Consider the following 22,599-nt stretch of genomic DNA (forward strand, 5'->3'; position numbering starts at 1 on the left):
CTTAACGTTGTCTTCCCACATTGACCATATGCTAATCAAGGATGTTAAGTCCCTAGATGTAGTAGAAATCTATCCTTTCCTCTTTTACTTATCTTTAGGTCCCTTCTTCTCTGATGCAATTCCTCCCTTAACTGAATCAAGACTAAGTTGTAGAATCAGGATTGTAATAGGGATGTATTACTGATTGACATGTACCATCTATTGAGAATATTCTGAACAATGGATTAGGACAGCTTATATTCTGCCTCAAGGTGAAACAATTGGCAGAATTATCCTTAGGAATGCCCCCCTTGACCAGGTGCGAAAAGTGGGTGCCAGAGTTTGTGAAAACTTCTGTATAAAATAAAGAGGACAGCTTTCTCACACAGTCCATTATGATCCTGAAACTTTAGTAGTCCATTTATTTTCTATGCCTCCTCCAAGCACCCTTCTCAAGTTCTGAACTTCACTTGAGCTGGACTCTGGCAAAGGGAGGAGAGCAGGATGTTAAGTGGGGCTGCCAGGACACAAAGCAGTGTTCATACTTCCTTAACTATTTCAAGACTAAGTTGTAGAATCAGGAGTGTAATAGGAATGTGTTACTGATTGACATGTACCAACTATTGAGAACTTCTTGACCACAGGATTAGGGCGGCTGATATCATGCCTCAAGGTGAAACAATTGGCAGAACTATCCTTAGGAATGCCTGCTTGACCAGGTGTGAGAAGTGGGTGCCAGAGTTTGTGAAGGCTTCTGATTAAAAAAAGAGGACTTGTTTTAAAATTGTCTATTATAATCCTGAAACTGTAGTGGTCCATTTATTTTCTATGCCTACTCTAAGCACCCTTCTCAAGTTCTGAACTTCACTTAAGCTGGAATCTGGCAACGACCAGAGAGCTGGCTGTTACGTGGGGTTGCCAGGGCACAAACAAGTGTCCATATATGATCCCAGTGCATGCAAGGTGAGGGACAGCCACTAGGCTACCATACCATGCCCTCGGGTTTGATCTCTAGAACTGACTTATGTGGGCCTTGCAATGAACCCTCTACACTTCATACATGAATAGAGAAAAATCCAGTTTCTTCAACTTTGTCACTCATGTGGCTGCCTACCTCTGAGAGCTGAACAGCCACTGAATTGCCAGGTGTTTGAAGCAGTGTAGTAGCAGCAATTTCCTTGCTGGTTGAGAGACAACCAATGCAATGGGAAGTGTCTTACCCACAGGTTCTGTCCAGACAAGGAATGCTCAGGAAACACTTAAATATCTGAGACCCTTCTAAAAAATTTTGCTGTCTCCATTCAAGGGGCACACCATCATCGGGCTCTCTCCCAAGAAATGCTATTTGATTCCCTCTAATTTCTACATTCACCTGGTCACTTTGCAAATACAACTTCTACCTGCAAATGAAAAAAAAAAAACTGGAGAAAGAATGAAATCCTATTTTTCAAATTTCATTTTTGCAAAATTTCTCTTTTACCGTGTTTTAGTTATGGCCAGAGATAATGCTAAGCATGTTTGTGGCTATGCAGCTCTCTTTTCAGTTATTCTATAATTTTTGTGATTAAACCTTGCCTGAAGATTATTTCTTGACCTTTCCGATTAGCTCCAAACAGCTCATTCTTTCCATGGGAATCTGAAATGAGGAAAAGAGTAACCATATCTATGAATCACATCTAAATATTTCTTTTCAATTGCTCACGTGAACTCAATGAGATTTGTTGCCATTCCAGATACAGCACATTTTTTAAAAGATTTACTTATTTTTATTACAAAGTCAGATATACAGAGAGGAGGAGAGACAGAGAAGATCTTACACCCAATGATTCACTCCCCAATAGAGCCGCAACGTCCAGTGCTATGCCGATCCGAAGCAGAGAACCTGGAACATCTTCCAGGTCTCCTACGTGGGTGCAGGGTCCCAGTGCTCTGGGCCATCCTCGACTGCTTTCCCAGGCCACAAGCAGGGAGCTGGATGGGAAGTGGGCAGCCGGGATTAGAACCAGCGCCCATATGGGATCCCAGGGTGAGTTCAAGGCGAGGACTTAAGGTGCTAGGCCACGCCGCCAGGCCCGATAAAGCACATTTTAATATTAGTGAAATGTGGACATTTATGAGCATTATTAAATAGGCATTACATCTCATCTATTAATGCCTTAACATAATAACCATTTTTTAAATAAAAATTTAAATTAGTTGAGATTATGTATTTCCCTTAAAGTGGGATATGACAGAAAAGATGGTATGAAAATTCAAAATAAGGCTTGGGGTATCTTACATCCTATTTTAGCTATAGTTCGTCTTTTCCTGTCTACTCTGCTTCAAAAACAACTTCCTGAAAATGTATCTTGGGGGTGGCAGTTGTGATTCAAGTGCTTGGGATAGTGAAAAGACTCAAATATAATTCCAGATTTATGGTGACAGGCTGGCAAATTGCTAGAATAAACCTATACAAGGAAACTATAGAATGCCTATGTCTCACCAGCTGTCCTTCTGCAAGAAACTCAAAGTAAAAATCAAATATAATTCCATTCAACATTTACTGAGCTATGTATCAATTCCCATCTCCATTACATGCTGACCTACCTGAAAGTCTCTGCTTGACAGAGTTCTCCACTGTCCATGGTACTGATTCTTGCTCCAACTTGAAGATCACATCAGGCTTTGTCATGGAGTACCCTGTTCATGGAGAATGATGCAGATTTTCCGAAATCACCACTAGTCCTATCAACTACTACACTTTATAAACTCTTCCTTCATTAGCAAACTATACAGAAGTGTTCTGCTTAGGCATGACAGAACTTCACTCACCCAAGGACAGCAGATTGTTATAGGTCTCAAGCATCACCTCCCTATACAGGGCCCGCTGAGTATTGTCCATTGTCTGCCATTCTTCCTGGGTAAAGTCCACAGCCACATCTTCAAAGGACACCAACACCTGTAACAGCACATTTCTCCTCAGCTCTGGATCATTAAAAAGAAACACTGACAGTGCATTCTTTGTATATTTAATTTGCAACTTCTATGGACACAGTTCAATTTACAATTTATACAGCATCACAGAGTAAGAGTTAAATGAAAATATCTTGTGCTATATTACTTTTGCAATTCCTATACTACAACAGAATATTCCTTATTCTATTAAAGGTTGTTTTCTCTAAAGTTTCTAGATCATTAGATTCATTGTAATGAACTGTGGAAGGTATTGCTGGAATAGCTCTCCAAGTGGAAGATATCACTCTGTCCATTATTGCCACTCTGTTTTTCAACTAAATTAACATAAATAATCATATTGACACTGAGCCAAAATATTAACTCAGCAACTATAATACTAAGCTGAGTTCAATTCTTCTGTGTGTGTTCAATTTGCATCTTCTAGGAATGCAGCTGAATTTACAATCTGTATGGCAATATAAGGTAAAAACAAAATAAAACATTTTCTCCTGTATTATGTTTGCAATTATGAAGCTACAATTCCATTATTATCCTGTATCAGATTGTTTTCTATAATGAGCATAAAATGAGTTCATTGTGCAATCTTCAGATACACATGTGCTAAATAACATGCTATTTTAGATAATTAAGATAAATGCTTAATATTGCAAAGGATAATGAGTTTTTTCAGTAGCTTACTAATGATTTCCTCAAACATACTGATACTGAAAAATATTATAGTGATAATAAAATTCAATTTTCTCATTTCAAATGAAAATAATGAAGTACTGAAAAAAAATTTAAACTGGACTTTCAATGAGTAAATATTTCCTACAGCTTATACTGAAATTAGAAAAAATATATGATCATATATATAAATACTGCTTATCATATATGTACATAGTCAAAAGTCAAAAATACGTGGAATACATACACAGGTATTTCCAGTGTATAAATATATAAAACACTATATATATTTTTTCACTTTTGTGTAAGTGCATATTAAAATTTCTACTTTGTTTTTTATTTACTTCTTATGGAATAACATAATTAAACTGAGGTTTTAATTTCTACATAGTGGGGACTGCAGGAGGGAGCATCTTGCTCGGATCCCGATCCCAGCCACCATGTGCTCATGGTGAGCTGGGCCTGGGTCCACCTGGATTCGGGGGACTACTTCCTTTCAGGTGCAAACACCGAGGGCAGGGTCTCTGGGACCGGGTGGGTCCAGGGCCCACCCACCGCCCTCATTGGGCGGTGGATGGGATTGGGTTGGGACGCAATGTTGGACCTGTGGGTTTAAACTTCAGCAGCCGGGAGGCTGCTGGGGGCTGCAGGAGGGAGCGTCTTGCTCGGATCCCGATCCCAGCCCTCCATGTGCTCATGGTGAGCTGGGCCTGGGCCCACCTGGATTCAGGGAGTACTTCCTTTCAGGTGAGAACGCCGGGGGGGGGTCTCTGGGACTGGGTGGGTCGGGGGGCCACCCACCGCTCTCATTGGGTGGTGGACAGGATTGGGTTGGGGCGCAACCTTGGGCCTGTGGGTTTAAACTTCAGCAGCCGGGAGGCTGCTGGGGGCTGCAGTAGGGAGCGTCTTGCTTGGATCCCCATCCCAGTCACCACGTGCTCATGGTGAGCTGGGCCCGGACAGCAAGTGCACCATTTAGCGCCAGGCTGTGCCTGCTGGCCACCCGGCTGGGGAGTTCTGGGGTATTGGTTGTCTGAATTGCTGCTTTGGTAGCTCCAGGCTGACCCCACTGTTTCTGGGATCTGAATCAATCCTAAAGATTCCCAATGCCAGTAACTCTTCCTTTGAAGAACTTCTAATCACTTAACAATGCTGAGCTGTGAACACCTATCATGCAAAAGATAAGCTCAGGCTTCTCTAGCAGGATATTGTTTTGCCTGACATGATGATGGTTCAGGAGACTGGTCACATTAGGCAGGGCCATAATATCAACTAGCACTCTAGAACCTTATCCTGGGGTGGATTCTGTGCAGGATGTGTGGGCCACACCCTGTAGAAAGTTTAGCCCCACTGGTAAACCTAAAAGTTTGGGTGGTTATGGACTAAGCTAGGTGTGACCAAGGAGCCTGCCATCAATCCCAGGTAAAGGGACGTGCAACAGTCTGGACTGGGCAAGGCAGCAGCACACAAATGTGCATCCTAAATAGGGTGTGGGGTGGGCCGGCCTGCAACATTCACCAGCTCATATAAGGCCAAATGGAAGGCCAGATTATGCTGGGCACTGGCCTAAAAACCAATGGCACGTAAGTAAACTGGGTCTGGGAGCGGATCAAGTAGAAGAACTTGGGAAACTCCTTTGGCGAGTCATAGCTCTCGCTGGTGAACACGTGGTACAGATTTGGGGGTCAAACAAGCAGGGCATAGTAGCTCCAAAATGTGTAAATCGGTAATGGAAAGGAATGTACTGGGCAGGACTGAGCAAACCTTAGTCTACAAGCAAAACTAGAAACCAGCATGGAGCACAGGTCATACCGAGCTAGGCTCTTGCACCTACTGGTCCTCAGAGCAACCATGGCCAGGTGCGTGATTTACGGCTAGGAACAGGCCCAATTTAGGAGGTAAGAGGACACCCTAACTGGGTTGAAGTTCCCACCAAGGCGCGCATGTGCTGGAATGGGGCTGCGTTCTACCTAGGAAACAGTTGTAGTCACCCAAGGCACTAGTGTGGCCTGGGATTGGATGCACCAGGCCAGTTCAGACACCAACACCATCTGGTGTCTTGGAGAACCAGGGTAGATGTGGGACTGACTAGGCTGGGTCTCAATCCCGTACTGAGCCATGTGTGAGCTGTATGTGGGTATGGACGAGCCATGGCTGGGCTGAAACATCCAACAACAAGAACCAGAATGGGGTGAAAGCCAGCCAGGAAAAGCCACTGTTCCTGCTAGGACAGGAGGTGAACTGAGTAGGGTTGGTTCAAGGACCCCCTGGTATGCACAAAATCTGGCATTGGGAGAGGATCTGATGGAGGAGTCTGGGCAACTCCTCTGGCAGGACACAGTCCCTGCAGGTAAGCACAAGAAGCATGATAGGAAACAGCCCAGAATAGGCCATGGAAAGTTTCCCACTGGCACACATTCGGCATGGGTCAGGGGCAGACCAGGCTGAATCAGTTCATGTCATCCACTGGCAAATCCGAACACCAGAACAGAGTGTGGGTTGAGCTGGGTTTAGTCACAACAAAAGCAGTACACATTATGGAATGCCAGGGCATGGTTGCCTGTACTGGATTTGACTGCAGCACCCAACCAGCATATGTGAGATCCAGGAAGGGAGGGGCAGAGCTGGTGGGGGGATTAAGGGGCTGGTCCCCTCGCTGGACAGCTACTCCCACTGGAGAGTGTGGGCTGGGATGGGGACAGACCAGACTAAGCAGGGCTACAACACCTGTGCGCCTCATGTGGCTTAGAGATCAGGGAAAAGCCAGCTGGGCTGATTGTTCCTACTGGTGCAAGCATAAATTACAGTGGGTGAGGGTTGTTAGGGCTTAGGCACAGCATCAGATGGCAGAAGCTGGCACTGGGGACTAATTCTGTCAAGTCAAACCACAGAACCACCCGAAGAGTGCATCAACTGGGACTGAGAGAGACCCGGGTGGGAAAAAGTGGGTTCCCCCCTCTTGGGTTACTAATCCCATGGGAGGGCATGAAAACTAGGAATGGGGGCTGGGATGGCTAGAAAGAGATGCACTCAACAACATTCGTGAGGCCTGGATGGTTGAGTTGGTTAGATTGAATTAGGCTTTAATACCCACTGATATGTATAAGAGCCAAATGGGATGGGGGACAGACTGGTCTACTGCTACACATACTGGCAAGCTAGGGTAGGGGGCAGGCCTGGTGGGGTTATTGTGGGTCACCCTGACTAAGCTGCAGCTCCCACTGGTTGAAGGGCCGAGCATGTGCTGGGCAGAACCGGACTGGACTGCAACACTCATTGGTTCCAGTGCAACTCGGGACTGAAAACAGAAACAACCCAGCAATTGAAACCGCCAGCTGATCGGGGTGATGGACTGTGCCGGGCCCTGTGCTTGCTAGAACATAAAAGAATCAGGTCTGGGAATACCTCAAAGTTTCTTTGGAGATCTCCCCAATCGAACTGCTGGACTCAGAACTCTAATCAAGAAAAGACAGAAGACAGAACAGGACAATCATTCATCTCAGCTATATGCTGACAGTGAAATACTGGGCAAATGGAGACTTTATGATGGACCATATCAATCAGTGGACGACCTCATCGAGTGAAACTGGCAGCAATTCATAACTGGTGAACTATTAAAAACACTTGAGCAAGTATCTCAGAGTATGCCCCACATGTGGGACTTGGGGTGGGTGGGAAACCGGGTGGGGCTTCTCCCTCAATATCCCCTTTACCTCAGACACACGATGGAAACAATATGGACATAATAGTATTACCCACTTCCCTATACCCCTGAACCTTTTTTTTTGGTTAACCATAATTAACTATGTAAAGATTGTCAACAACTATACAATAAAATAAAATAAATTTCAAATTTCAAAAAATTTTTTACATAGTAAATTAGAGCTTAGGAGGGAAACAAATGATAGTCTAATAACTATCTTCTGACAATTAGTTGATATCAGCCAGTCACAGCCTGCCAGCTGAACAGAAAATATACATATAAGACAAATGCCATGCTGTAACAAGCCTAATCCTTTTTTTATGGTTTGGAAGTGCTTTAGCGTTAAGCAGTTATCTGGGTTTTTCTTTTCTTCCAGTTACTTATTTACCAATTTAACATAAAATTGGGGCTAATGTAGAAGATGTATATAATTTTAACAGCATGATACTTATTTTCAATCTTCCCTTTTTCCCTGTCATGCTTTTTTTTTGGGGGGGGGGGGTATCCTACCACAGTTTTACTTTTTTCTGAATTCAACAGTTTTCTATTCAGAGAAAATTCAAGTTCTTTTTTTTTCAAATTATGCTGCATTATGTGACACAGTTTCGTAGGCTCTAGGATTCCCCCAACACCTCCCTGTATACCGCCCCTCACCATGTGGATTCCTCCACCTTGTTGCAGTATTGCAGTTCAAATTAAGTCAAGATTCTGTTTTAGCATACACATACCAAGCATTAGAGTACAAAACCTTATTGTCCAGATAAATTCAATGGTTTCTTGGGGAGACCATCTATGGTCTGAAGGTAGAGCTGGCAGAATATCATTCCGATCAAATAAAAGCCCCAACACAACGTCAACAACAATTTATAACATTATGGAGTTAATTCACATGATGTTGAGTAACCAATATGTTAAATAAAAATGCAAGTTCTCAACCACAGCTTGTGACTACTTCACTGACATTTCAATTCTAGTTTATATACAGAACTGGTTGCTATACACCTTAAATTTGCAAAGGGTACTATTCAGGTGTGTCATGTCTGTTTACATTTTAGTATTTAGCAGTTTATAGTGTTGAAGCATAATTTTGCTGAACTTGGCAGATTTTAGGATAGTCTAAACTGCTTATAACTCTAACAAGGCATATGTCAACAGTTGAAGTGCAGAACAGTTTTCGGAAGGGTGTACAGAGAAATCTTCAATACTTTACTGAGGATTAACTAATTTTTGTGTCCTACCTAGTAAGGCTTGTAGGATTCCATGCAGACCATTTACTGTCTCGTTCTGAGATTTCCTTGTTGTTGTCTAACTATTCCAGTGTGTGTGTGTGTGTGTGTGTGTGTGTGTGTGTGTGTCTTGAGGTGTGTGTGTCTTGGGGTGTGTGTGTCTTGGGGTGGGGGGCTCCAGAGCGACCCTGATGGTCAGTGGAAGAGAAGATGGGGATCCAAAGTTGGAACTAAGTAAGGACCAGAGAAAGCTGCTCTCCATAGTCCTGAAGTAACTTTACTGTTCTTCTGTTTCTGAAGACCGCTAAGGGATCCTGGCCGTTGTTCTGATGACCTTGGATCCTGTGAGGATGGATTTGGGGGCTTCTTCCATTCCATGTGCAGATCCAAATGAGACTGGGTGACCTCAGAGTTCTCGGTCTCCAAAGGCACTCTAGTTCCCTGTTGTCTCTTTGGCAGTTGGGATGTAGTCATTGGTGCCTGTGCTGATAGTCCTTGGTGATGATCTGAGAGTCTTCAGAGTTGGGATACAAGCCTCCTCCTGTCCATCTGCTCCACTCTGGTGTCTTCCCCTGCTCTGTGCATATGACCTACTGTTAAGAGGTTGTACGAATTGCTCTTGATATCCCCTCCCCCCATATGCCTTTGTGGTTTTACTATTGTCTAATACTGATTCGAATCTGTTGTCTATGAGTTACCTGTTCTGTTACCGAAAGGTTGTACTTCACGTGTTACTCACACCTTCTAAGGAGATGGAAGATTTCTCTGTTCTCCCACCCCTTTTCTGAGTATCTCAAGGTCTTAAAAGTTATTAGGTTTTACAATTCTTTGATGTAGATCATAAGAAGTCTGCCTCACATTGATTGTACATTCACTGGTTCATCACAATATCTTATTGCATGAGATACAGGGTGTTTGGGGTTGGAATAATATTACAGTTTACAGGTACCATTTTTCAGATTGACAAAATTTCATCTTAAATTAAGGCAGACATGTGGTATCTAACATTTTGGGATTGACTCGTTTCCCTTAGCATGATGGTTTCCCGTTGGGGCAATTTGGCCACAAAAACTGCATTTCGGATTTTTTTTAATAGCTAAATAGTATTCCATGGAGTAAATGAACCATAGCTTTCTTATCCAGTCTTCTGTTGATGGGCATTTCGGTTGCTTCCAAGGTTTTACAATTATTAATTGTGCTGCTATGAACATAGGCATGCATGTTGGTTTCTCGTGGAACGGGTGTTTTGGATATATTCCTAGAACTGCTATTGATGGATCATGTGGTATGCAGATTTTGAGTTCTTTGAGTGTTCTCCATACTGATTTCCATAAGGCTGTACAAGCCTGCAGTCCCACCAGCAGTGGAGTAGGGTTCCCTTTTCCCCACATCCTCGCCAGTAAGTGTTGTTGTTGGTTTTTTGTATGTGAGCCATCCTTACTGGCATTCGGTAGTACCTCATTGATGTGTTAATTTGAATTTCCCTTATTGCCAGGGAACTTGAGCATTTTTTCATGTTTGTTTGCCATTAGGATTTGTTCCTTTGTGAAATGTCTGCCCATTTCCTGTGCCCATTTCTTGAGTGGTTTGTTTGTTTTGGTGTTTTGGTTGTTCTGAAGATCTTTATATATTCTGGAGATTAGCCCCCTATCAGCTATGTAGTGTGCAAATATCTTCTCCCATTCTGTGGGTTCCTTTTTTACTTTGTTGATTGTTTCTCTTGCTGTGCAGAAGCTGCTTAGTTTGATGAAGTCCCATTTGTTTATTTTGGTCTTGATTGCTATTGCTTTTGGTGTCCTTGTTAGGAAGTCAGGGTGTTTTGCAGGGTGTTTTCTGCATTTTCTTCCAAAGTTTGAAGGTTTCTGTGTGTAGATTTAGATCCTTTATCCATTTAGTTTTGATCTTAGTGTATGGTGAGAGATGTAAGTCTATCTTCTGGTTTCTGCAGGCTATTAGCCAGTTGTCCCAACAGCATTTACTGAAGAAAACTTCCCATTTGCTTGGATTGTCATCTTTTTTGTCAAAGATTATTTGGCTGTATCTGCGTAGGTTCCCTTCTGTTGTTTCTGATCTGCTCCATTGATCCTCCTCTCTCTCTTTGAGCCAGTACAAGGCTGTTTTGATAACACCCATGCTATAGTATGTCCAGAGGTCCAGGACAGTGATTCCTGTTAACTTACTATTCTTCAGGATGGTTCTAGCTTTTGGTGACATTTTTGGGGTTGCACTGGCTCCTTCCTCTGACTCATTTCTTTTCCTGTGGCCTCGCCCCATATCTATGTGATCTGACATTGGTGGTTTCTAATCCTTGACCTCTGCTTGCACCTAGTTGCTGACCTGAGGTCTTGCTGACTTAGATTATTGTTCCTTCTTTGTGGTGCCTGGGTTCCCCTCCCCCTACTTCTTCAGTCTGCAGTATTGTGGGCTCTTTAAAACAGCGCGATATTTACAGTAGCTATTGAATCTCCCTTCTGTGGGCTTCCTGTGGCCTGAGATTGGCGCCATCCAGTGCTGGGGACTTCCAGTTCCCAGGTTCGCCCCCAGGCTCTATGTTTCTGTGCCTAGTCACCTTCTGTAGCTCGTCTGCTCAAATCCAAGCCTGTCATGAATTGCTCAGTTCAGGTATTCTTCACGACATTTTGTTCCCAAGATCAGTTCAGGCACCCTTCACTGCATTTTGTTCCCAAGATCTGCCTGCCCCTCACCTCCTGCCAAGGGCGGACACTTCCCTGTGTCAACATCTCACCGAGGTTCACTCCTGAATTTCTCTCACCAGATTTTGTTTGAGTCTCTGCAGCCCGTGGCGCCCTCCTTGTCCTTCTTAGGTTGCTGATCTTAGTCATTCGTGTCTGTTTCACTGCTATGTGCCACCTTTCTCAGTCCTGGCGGCACTGTGGGATTTCCCACAGTGTTCCCCGTGGATCTTTCCCCTGAGGCTCACTTTAGGCTGCTCCTGTCCCTAACTTTTAGGACCCTCGGTCACTTCAGTCTAACTTTGTCAGCCATCTTGACTCCCCTATCTTCTTATTCTCTTACACATTTGAAATAACATGTTTTAAACTCACATTGTACTCAAGATCTTAATTTTTCATTAAGTGATTAAAACAATATGAGATCAATGTAATTGGAAAGTGCTATAAATATAATGAAATGAATAGATATGTTTCAATCATAAAATTTACAGACACAGATCATTAAAACTACAGGAGAATATCACCATTCGCTATTTGACAAAGATATAAATCAAAAGTGACAAATCATGCTTGCAGCACTACTCGTATATACCATTGTTCCCCCCTTTTGTTGTTGCTTGTGATTTTTTTTGCTACTCTACATAACAGAATTTCATATCTGTATATTTGCATTTAGAATATTTCACTCAACATCTTGGGCTCTAGTTACACTCATTTTGATATAATACATAGAATTTTGTTTCTGCAGGTGAGTAAATGCTCATTGTACACAGATACTACATTTTACTTATTCAATTATCTAATGATGGACACCTCAATTCATTCAATATCTTGTGTGTTATGAATAGTGCGGTTATAAAAAAGATGGTATCTCTTTACAGAATGTGTTCATAACTTTCAGAAAATACAATTAGTAGTGAGATTGCTGAAAATTACAGTAATCTTATTTAAATTTAATCCTTTAAATTTTATTTAAGCTCTTTTAAAATTTTAATCTTTTTAAAAAAATTTTTTTTGTTTTTACTGCAAAGTCAGATATTGAGACAAAGAGCTACAGAGAGGAAGTTATTCCATTTGATGATTTACTGCCCAAGTTGCCTCAACCTCTGGTGCTGCGCCAATCCGAAGACAGGAGCCAGGAGCTCTTAAGGGTCACCTATGCAGGTGCAAGGTCCCAAGGTTATGCACAATCCTGAATTGCTTTCCCAGGCCACAGGCAGATAGCTGGATGTGAAGCAGGGATGCTGGGATTAGAACCAGTGTCCATATGGGATCCCAGCACATTCAAAGCAGTTTACCTGCTAGGCTACCACACTGGGCCCAGCAATCTTATCTTTAAATATTTATGAAATTTTATGCTATTTTCACGTGCTGATTTAATCTATAACTCCATCAACATTGTATAAATGTTCTTATTTTTTACTTCCTCACCAGTATTTGTTACCCTTTCTTCCAAATAATAACAGCCATTCTGACAGGGTTGAGATATCTCATCGTGGTTTTGATTTACATTTCCCAAATGGTTACATTTTGAGAACTACCTACTGAGGTTCTTTGAGCAGTTCTTTTCCAAACAGAGGATGTTTTTGTTGATGAGGTCACATGGAACTTGAAATATAAAAGTTGCCAATTTGAATAACACATGGAACTTCCTGTTTTCTGTTATTTGACAAAATATTACTACTGATACAGAGGGCCCAGAATGGTGGCCTACTGGCTAAAGTTCTTGCCTTGATAGCACCAGGAACCCCTATGGGCACCAGTTCAAATCAACACAGCTCCACTTCCCTTCCAGCTCCCTGCCTGTGGCCTGAGAAAGCAGTTGAGCATAGCCCAAAGCTTTGGAAAGCTGGACCCATGTGGGAGCCTTGGAAGAATCTGCTGGTTCCTTGCATTGTATTGGTGCAGCCCCAACCATTGCTGACACTTTGGGAATGAATCATTGGATGGAAGATCTTCCTCACTGTTTCTTCTCCTCTCTGTATTTCTGACTTTGTAATAAAAAGAAAACTTTAAAAAAAAGAGTGGTAGAGAAACCCTAATAATCCATAAAGCTCATAATACCAGTACAATCTCTCTAGAAAAAACAAAAACAAAAAAACCAATATTTCCTAATGAAATATGATTTCTACTTAGATTTGGGATTTTTTGTTTCCCTGTTTTTGAAAGATTTATTTATTTGAAAACCAGAGAGAGAGAAATTTCAAAGCAGCCTGGCACAATAGCCTTCGGGTGAAAGCCCTCACATTACATGCACCGGGATGCCATAGAGGTGCCAGTGTGTGTCCTGGATAACCTGCTTCCTAGCCAGCACCCTGCCTGTAGCGTGGGAATGTGGTAAAGGACAGGCCAATGCCTTGGGACCCTGAACCTGTGTGCTAGGTAAAGAAAAAACTCCACACATCTCATCAGCCCAGCTCCTTCCATTGTAACTCTTTCAGAGTGAGAGCAGATGGAGAATCTTTGTATCCCTTCTTTCTGTATATCTGCCTTTCAAAAACTATACACATATATGTGAATTTTCTATGTTTGCTGAGGATGATGTTTACATATGTGATCAGAGTGGGAATGTTCAAGGGCTGGGGAAAAGTTGATGTGATCATTGTTTCCAAGTTTTCTATTTCTTCTTCCCATGGAACTGGTTCATATCCTCATTGTTCATTTCCCATCTAGCTCCCTGCTTGTGGCATTGGGAGGCAGCAAAAGAAAGCCGAAAGTCACGGGGCTGGGTTTTGGAATTTTTACAATGGGGCCCAGCAGCGTAGCCTAGTGGCTAAGGTCCTCGCCTTGAACGCCGCGGGATCCCATAGGGGTGTGAGTTCTAATCCCGGCAGCTCCACTTCCCATCCAGCTCCCTGCTTGTGGCCTTGGAAAGCAGTCGAGGATGGCCCAATGTATTGGGATCCTGCACCCATGTGGGAGACCTGGAAGAGGTTGCAGGTTCCTGGCTTCAGATTGGAGCAGCACAGGCCAGCCATTGTGGCTCACTTGGGGAGTGAATCATCGGACGGAAGATCTTCCTCTCTGTCTCTCCTCCTCTCTGTATATCTGACTTTGTAATAAAATAAATAAATCTTTAAACAAATAAAATAACAAAAAAGAATTTTTACACCAATAGTAAACATAGTTGCAACACTGAAAAGGTCATTAAGGTCAACGCATGGTAGAGTTACAGGACAATCTTCATTTAATTTGTGCATCAGTCACAAATTAAATAAGCATGTATTACAGTATACGTATGACTGTCAACTCAAATGCTACCTGGTGGACATGACTAACAGCCTACCTGCCTATGACCTGAGGCATGGCTTAGAGGCAAGTGTGCAGTACTTGACCTTTGACTTGATTGGAGGTTCCAAATAGACACACCTTCTAGTCAATTACAGTGTCATTGTTGTGAGGGAGGGCTGTCTGGGACTGCCCTTCTGCCATCCTCTTTCCTAGTGCATATGAGTAGTGCTCACTTTACAATAAATGGACATGCTCCCTCAGACTATCCCCGGTGGTTCTTGCAGCCCAAGAACACTGATACCGCATCCCCTTGGTGGTTTCGGGCATGTTGGCAGGAAAATCCCTGAGACTCAAAAGCAATAAAAACAGATACCAAAATTTAAAAAGAACTAAAAATATTTCTTCAAAGAAGATAAGCAAAAGGTTAATTAATTAGCACAAAAAGATTTTCAGCATGACTGATCATTAAGTGAATGAAAATGGCAACCACAATGATGTACCACTTTATATCCATTGCAATGTCCTTCATGGAAACAACCCAGGGAAAGATGGCTCAAGCTGCCTTCAAGCAGCCAGGCAGTGTTCTGTCCTTCTACCAGCCAGACAATAGCGGTGAGTGGGGCTAGGGTTCTGTTTGTGTACACGCCAAGGCCAGGATGGTTCAAGCTGCCTTTAACCAACCAAACCATGCTGTGCCCCTCACCTCAGCCAAAGTTGGCCAGTGTGGTCCAAGATCCAGTTTGGCACTTAGCCCAGGCCAGAATGGTTCAAGCTGCCTTTAAGTAGCCAGGCTGGGCTATGCACCTCCCACCACCAGTCAAGGGCTGATATTGCGTCCAAGGACATGTTTACACTCTCAGCCAAGGCCCAGATGTCTGAAGCTGCATTCAAGCAGCTAGGCTGGGATGCTTGATTCCAGGAGCAGGAATGGTGGATAGCTCAGGAGAAGGGGTAAGGGGGATGTGTGGGAGGCAGAACCACTGTAGCAGTATGTTGCAGGTGAGGAATGACTTCTGAAGGACTTCTACTGACAAAAGCCACTTAATTTGGAGGTAAGTGAGGGAGCTAACGCCTACTGGTTTGGAAGCTATAACTGAGGAGATTTCTGTGTCAGACGAGTACACATTCCCAAATGAGAGACCTGAACTGGACTGGTTAACACGAACTACCACCACCCACCAGTGCACACTTAAGGTAGGGATGGGGGCCTGTCTGGCAGGGAGAGATTACATTACTGCCAACGAGTTTAATAGAAGGGGCAGATAATGATAAGCTGGGCCATGATACCCACAGGCATGCATAAGAACTAGGTCTGGGGATATATACTGTGGGGAATATGAGGGCTCAACCTGTGGAACTGCAATTTCTGAAGGCTGGCACAAGAGGTGAGAGTTGTAAAGAGCTGAGCTACACATGACCATGGAACCCTCTGACACTCATGAAGACTGGGATTGGGAATAGGACACACTGGTCCAGGCTGCAGCAAACAGCAGTCTGCTGATCAAAACAAGCAAAGGAACCATGGTGGGGGCAGACCTAGTATGGGTCATAGGGTGTCACTTTGATTGGGATGCAGTTCCCAACTGGTGTACATGAGAGCTGAATGTGGGATGGGCACGGTTGGGCTCCACCACAGCATTCACTGGTTTGCATAAGAGATGGGACTGGATACAAAACTTATCCAGCAACTGCAACCACCTGTGTGTGCATAGGCTGATGTGGGTGACAGACTGAGCTGACCCAGTACTGTTAAGTACAAACAAAAGTCTATGATCACCTCATAGTTTCTTTTTTTTTTAAAGATTTATTCATTTTATTACAGCCAGATATACACAGAGGAGGAGAGAGACAGAGAGGAAGATCTTCCATCCGATGATTCACTCCCCAAGTGAGCTGCAATGGGCCGATGCCTACCGATCCAATGCCGGGAACCAGGAACCTCTCCCGGGTCTCCCACGTGGGTGCAGGGTCCCAAAGCATTGGGCCGTCCTCAACTGCTTTCCCAGGCCACAAGCAGGGAGCTGGATGGGAAGTGGAGCTGCCGGGATTAGAACCGGCGCCCATATGGGATTCCGGGGCTTTCAAAGCGAGGACTTTAGCCGCTTAGGCCACGCCGCCAGGCCCCACCTCATAATTTCTTCAGGGATACTGACCACTGATCCAATGGACACAGAACTTCAAAAATTTACACAAATGTGGAAACTGTGCATTAACTTTGGAGTTCATGTATCAGAACTGGGCCTCCTCATTTGTTGAATGAACATGCTCAGATGCACATAGTGGATATGGCAGTCTGTTGGAGCGTGCAGATGAAGGAGGGTAGAAAAGATTGGACAACTACCCCAGGCAAGCGTTGACACTAAAGATGTGGCTGAATGGAAACTAGTTGGAATGTCAACCAATGGGTCGTGGGAGGATTTCTTATGGAAACCACTTGAACAGAACCCTCAGAGCATGCTCCACATCAGGGAACCTGGAAATAAGATGGCCATTCTACATCCACGGTTCTATTATAGGGATTCTGGGAGTGGCTTTTCTCCTTCTCTCCACAATCCCCCAGGCACAAAAAGAAGAAAATTTGGAAACAATGGTTACATCCACCTTCCCCTAACTCTCGATCCTTCCTAGCTTAATCAGTATCCACATGTGTATGCATGCTCCCTTCTCAAATGTGTAAACATCATCAAAATAAAATTTAAAGAAAGAACCATAAGAAATTAAAAACTGCAATTCAATACACACATTCTGCAGCATATTTTTATGGCAACCAAAGCACACTCTTATTTCTAACTATACTTCCTATTGCCAATGAGAAAGAACTGACCATCATCAGAGAAATATAGAAATCAAAAGTTTTCACTTTACATGGCCAACACCTGAACAATAACAACTAAAATGTCAAGTACCATCCTAAGCACTGATCTCCAACTCTCCGAAAAATAAGAAGCCAAGTCTAGGAGTAGAAACAGGAAATTCAAAATCCAGATTAATGAAGAAATGAATAAAAACTGTATTCAGCAATACTGAAGATAAAGGAAACATTCATTGTTCTTAAAAGGAAAACAAAATCAATAAACCTTTTACTAGATTAATCAAAAAGTAGGCTCAAGTATATAACATCAAAAAGAAGAGGGACATATTACAATTGGTATCACAGTAGAGGAGTGGATCAGGGCTGTCTGAACAAAGTGGGTTCTGTCACTACTTGTGAGATGAAAGAGCTGCTGCATTTTTTTCTTTTTTTATATAAACATTACTTTTATTGGAAAGCATGATATACAAAAAAAAAAAAAAAAAAAAAAAAGCAGGCGAGGCAGAGAGGATGATCTTCCATCTGCTAATTCACTCCCCAAGTGGCCACAAAGGCCGGAGCTGAGCAGATTTGAAGCCAGGAACCCAGAGCTTCTTCTGGGTTTCCCACACGTGCAAGGCCCCATGTGTTTGCGCCAGCCTCCACTGCTTTCCCATGCCACAGTCAGCGAGCTGGATGAGAAGTGGGGCTGCCAGGATTAGAACCAGCACAGATACAGAATCCCAACATGTGCAAAGCATGGACTTTACCCACTGGGTTATCATTCAGGCCCAGCTGCTTTATTTCTGATCCAGCTCCCTTCTAGTGCCAGTGTGAATGCAGAGAATGTCCCAAGTGCTTGATTCCCTGTACTGATCTGGGAGAACTGGGAAGAAGCTTCAATCTGGTCCTGCTTTAACTACCATGGTCACTTGGAAAGGGATAAAATAGAAGAAAAATCTTTCTAACTCTCCCTCTTTCTCTATAGTTCTGCCTTGTATATCAATAAAAGATTTTTTAAAGACCTTTTTACTTTTTTTATTGCAAAGTCAGATATACAGAGAGAAGAGACAGTGAGGAAGATCTTCCATCTGATGATTCATTCCCAAAGTGACAGCAATGGCTAGAGCTGCGTCGATTGGAGCCAGGAACCAGGAAATTCCTCTAGGTCTCCACACGGGTGCAGGTTTCCCAAGCTTTGGGCCATCCTCAACTGCTTTCTCAGGCCACAGTCAGGGAGCTGCTTTGAACGAGGGGTTGACAAGATTAGAATGAGTGCCCATATGGGATCTCAGCATGTTCAAGGTGAGGACTTTAGCTGCTAGGCCACTGCACCAGGTCTGATAAAATAAGTCTTTACTAGAATAAACAAAACAAAACAAACAAAAAACAAAACAGGAAAAAAACAGGATGTGCAATGGATCACTAGGGACAGTCAACAGCAGTTATAAACAGATAAATAGTGAAAAAAGGCTTAATTTCTGGATACTTAACAGTAGCCTACAAACAATTTGAAAGACATCAAAAAACTTGAGAAAACCAACAGGCAGTTAGCAGTGAATCAGGAAAAAATCTCTTCAAAGCAACGGTCAACACTAGGTGTCTTCACTGCTAGATTCTACCAAATTAACACCAAATTTTCTAGAATTACATTAAAATACTAAAACAACGAAAAGCATTCCAAAACTAGGCTGAGCCTAACAATACTTGAATTCCTAAACTAGACTGAATTAGCAGTAGAATGATCTTCAACTACGACTTATTGTTTAAAATAGGATTAAAAATAAAAGATGGGGCCTGGCGGCATAGCCTATTGGCTAAAGTCCTCGCCTTGAACGCACCAGGATCCCATATGAGCCCCGGTTCTAATCCTGCCAGCTCCACTTCCCATCCAGCTCCCTGCTTGTGGCCTGGGAAAGCAATAGAGGACGGCCCAATGCATTGGGACCCTGCACCCGAATGGGAGACCCAGAAGAGGTTCCAGGTTCCTGGCTTCGGATTTGCGCGCATCAGCCCATTGCGGCTCACTTGCGGAGTGAATCGTCGGATGGAAGATCTTTTTCTCTGTCTCTCCTCCTCTGTGTATATCTGACTGTAATAAAATGAATAAATCTTAAAAAATAATAATAAAACAAGAAAGATGGAATTGCTCAGCAAAAATGTAAATTCCATTGCTATACAATTAGTTCTGTATATATTTACTTAATTGTTCTTCTGTAATGATTGCTCATAGTCCAGAAATCCAGCTTAATATCATTAAAGTCATAGACCAATACACCTGATAAAATAGATGTAAAATTCTTATCATAGAGTCCAGGGCACTGGCTTTGTGGCTTTAAGTCCTCATCTTGCAAGAGCTGAGATCCCATGTGGTCACTGGTTCTAACCCCAGCAGCCCACGCTTCCCCACTTGGGAAGTAAACCATCAGACCTTAGATTTTCCTCTAAGTCTCTCCTCTCTATATATCTGATTTTGCAATAAATAAAATCTTTAATAAATATATTCCTATAACACATGTAAAAATGAAACATCACAACAATAAGCTCACATGTACTAGCCAAGGTGCACCTAACTAGAGAATGTAGAAAATGGGCCAATTAATGAAAATCAACAAACCAAATATTTCACATAAACACAAGGAAGGATAAGCATCGTTGAAATCACCTTATAGAATGCATTCAATGAACTTCTACATTTATTTTGTAATAACATATATGTAAGTTGAGGAAATCTATGAATACATAAATATATCCAAATATACCTCAGTTGAGGTACACAGAAATAGGCCTCAATAAAATAATATCTACAGATAACAAACCTATAGCCATCATACAACTGAAGGCCAAAAAACCAAAAGCATCTCCTCTAAGATACATGACCAAAATAGAATGACTACTTTTTATTGTTATATAAGTTAATATTCACTCAAATAAAGTGGACAAGGTAAGGAAGTAAAAGTCACAGAAATAAAAATATACTAAATTAGTATACTAAAAAAGATAGTAAATTAGTTGTGATTCTAGATTTCACTGGTTCCCCTGATGTTATTACTAGTGAAACCTAATGAATGCCAAGAGACTGCACTCAGTCATTAAAAACAACAAATTCTTAGTTGTTACCAAATAGATGAACATGGATGTAGTGGAATGAAATAAGGCAAATGTACAAAAAAAAAACTAACATGTTATCATATATAACTGTTAAAAAATAGCTGCAAACTTAGAATTGTGATTGCTACGGGTTGGTCAGAGTGAAGACCAGGGCTAGGAAGGAGGTAGAAAGGTAGCAAAGAGAGACAGAAGGAACAAGATCAAGTGTTCCTTCCCAGCGCATGGTGACTGCAGTTCACAATGATAAGGCAACTGGAACGGAGGACCCCTATAGATATATTTAAATACTACATGTACCCAGTGATAATATTCAAGCACATGTTGATCAAAATTCACTAGCTTTTTTTAAAAAATCACAATCATCCCTTCACACTAAAATCTATTTAGAAGATATTAAACACCCCAGCTCTAGGCAGCTGCCTAGTTTGCATTGTACCTAGGTAAGTGTTACACAGGTGGGAGAAAAGTAGCTAAGACCTGGTGGGCATCCTGGGCCTGGTTAATGCCAAATACGTGTTAACAATACCAGTGTGTCAGCATAGTTGCATATTGTTTTTCTTTCTTTTTTTTTTTTTTTCTGTTTTTCTTTAAGATATGTGGGAAGGACCTCGGGCTGTGTTAATGGAGCTGCCAGCAGCATGGGGGCTGCTGGGGGTGCCTGAGTCAGCTCACACTCAGTACTTGGAGCACTAGCAGCTGCCATTGATGCCAAGTGCTGAGTGAATCCTGGGATTGTGGGTAGCCAAAGCAGCAACTGGAACCAGGCTTCAGCTGCTAGCTTCACCCAAGGGTGAGCTTTAGAGTCTTTGGGTGTGGAATTGTTACCCAGGGACATTCATGGATAAGGCCACTGTACGTGTAGGTAAAGAATGAATCCTGAGGGACACCCAGTGACAGGGCAATTGCACTTGCAGGAAAATGAGGGGACTGAGACATGGTGGTTTGGAGGGGAGAGACTAGAAGCACTGTATGGGTCAGACTGATTCACCAGCCCATATGGGAGTCCTGAGTAGGGATTCTTAGTAAGGAATATTGCTGACCATCACTTGCTAATTCATGCAAAAGTTAGAGCTGGGGATCTGTCTGACAAGGCTAGATCCCACTGCCTGACTGAATGTCGGAACAGGGATGGGTCATATTAGGCAGGGCAATGACATTAGCATGTGTGAGAACCAGGTTCAGGGGTAGATTCTGTGGGGGATATGTGGGCCTAAACCTGTGGAAATGCAAGTCCCACTGGTTAGCTCAAGAGCTGGGCGGGAGATGGGTTGAGCTAGGTGTGACCATAGAACCTGTCGTCACTCACTGGTACAGACACCGAGAATAATCCGGGCAGGTCTAGGCTGCAACACCAGCATATGCATCCTAAAAGAGGGAGTACAGTAGGCCAGGCCGCAACATTCATAAGCTCACACAAGGCCAAGATGGAGGAGCAGGCTATGCCAGGCAAGGACTGAGCACCCACTGACAAGAGTGAGATCTGAGTATGAGAGTGGGCAGAGTGGGAGAACTTGAGAAACTCTCCTGCTGGGTCATGGCTCCTGCTGGAGAGCACATGATCCAGGCCTGGGGGTTGAGCAAGGTGGGCAAGTTAGCTCCACCTACTGGCAAATGTGTGGGTTGGTTGTGCAAGGGGGCAGACCAGGCAGGGCCCAAAAATTTTATCTCACCAGCAAGTGAAGAAACCGGGCCAGAGCACAGGTCATTCCAGGCTAGGGTGACACATCTACCAGTTTTCATAGGCCAAGGATAAGTGTAGACTGAGCAGGTCTAGGTTACAGTAACCACCAGTAAGAGTTAGGACTGGGGCAGGCTGGGTATGGCCAGGCTCCAGCATTTGAAAGCAAAGGCCAAGACAGGTGAGGGACTATGCCAAGCTGGGTCAGAAAAACCACTGGAAAAAGCAAGATTTATGGCTGGGAACAGGCCTGGCTGGGGAGCTAAGGGTATACCCTGACTAGGTTGTGGTTCCTACTGGTAAATGTGAGGGCCTGAGTAGGGGCTGTTATCTGGTCTGGACATGGCTGCAGTCCCTTTTGCACAAGTGTGGACTAGGTCTGGTGTGTGCCACACTGAGCTACACTCCAGCACACACTGGTGCTTGTGAAAACAAGGCTTAATGTAGGATGGACTAGGCTACATCTCTCCCTGTTGAGCTATGTATGAACTGGATGTGGACGATTCTGGGCTGGGCTGTAATAGCCAACAGAAAAAATCAGAATGGCCGATTGAGGGCCAATCAGG

General features: G+C 43.2%; 2 protein-coding genes across 2 annotated transcripts in view; one reads left to right on the forward strand and one right to left on the reverse strand.

Annotated features, from left to right (window-relative positions):
- Positions 1-22,599, forward strand: part of LOC131481044 (zinc finger protein 260-like) — a 242,443-nt gene that overhangs the window by 62,012 nt on the left and 157,832 nt on the right.
- LOC131481038 (zinc finger protein 793-like) overlaps positions 1,348-22,599 on the reverse strand; it is a 390,937-nt gene continuing 369,685 nt past the window's right edge. Inside the window, exons 3-5 of the mRNA XM_058668242.1 lie at positions 2,791-2,917; positions 2,566-2,658; positions 1,348-1,379 (exon numbers count right to left, since the gene is read on the reverse strand). Of these exons, the coding sequence (XP_058524225.1) occupies positions 1,348-1,379; positions 2,566-2,658; positions 2,791-2,917 (252 nt within the window). The remainder of the gene's footprint in view (positions 1,380-2,565; positions 2,659-2,790; positions 2,918-22,599) is intronic.

This window comes from Ochotona princeps, chromosome 8 (assembly GCF_030435755.1).
Source record: "Ochotona princeps isolate mOchPri1 chromosome 8, mOchPri1.hap1, whole genome shotgun sequence".
Taxonomy (NCBI): domain Eukaryota; kingdom Metazoa; phylum Chordata; class Mammalia; order Lagomorpha; family Ochotonidae; genus Ochotona; species Ochotona princeps.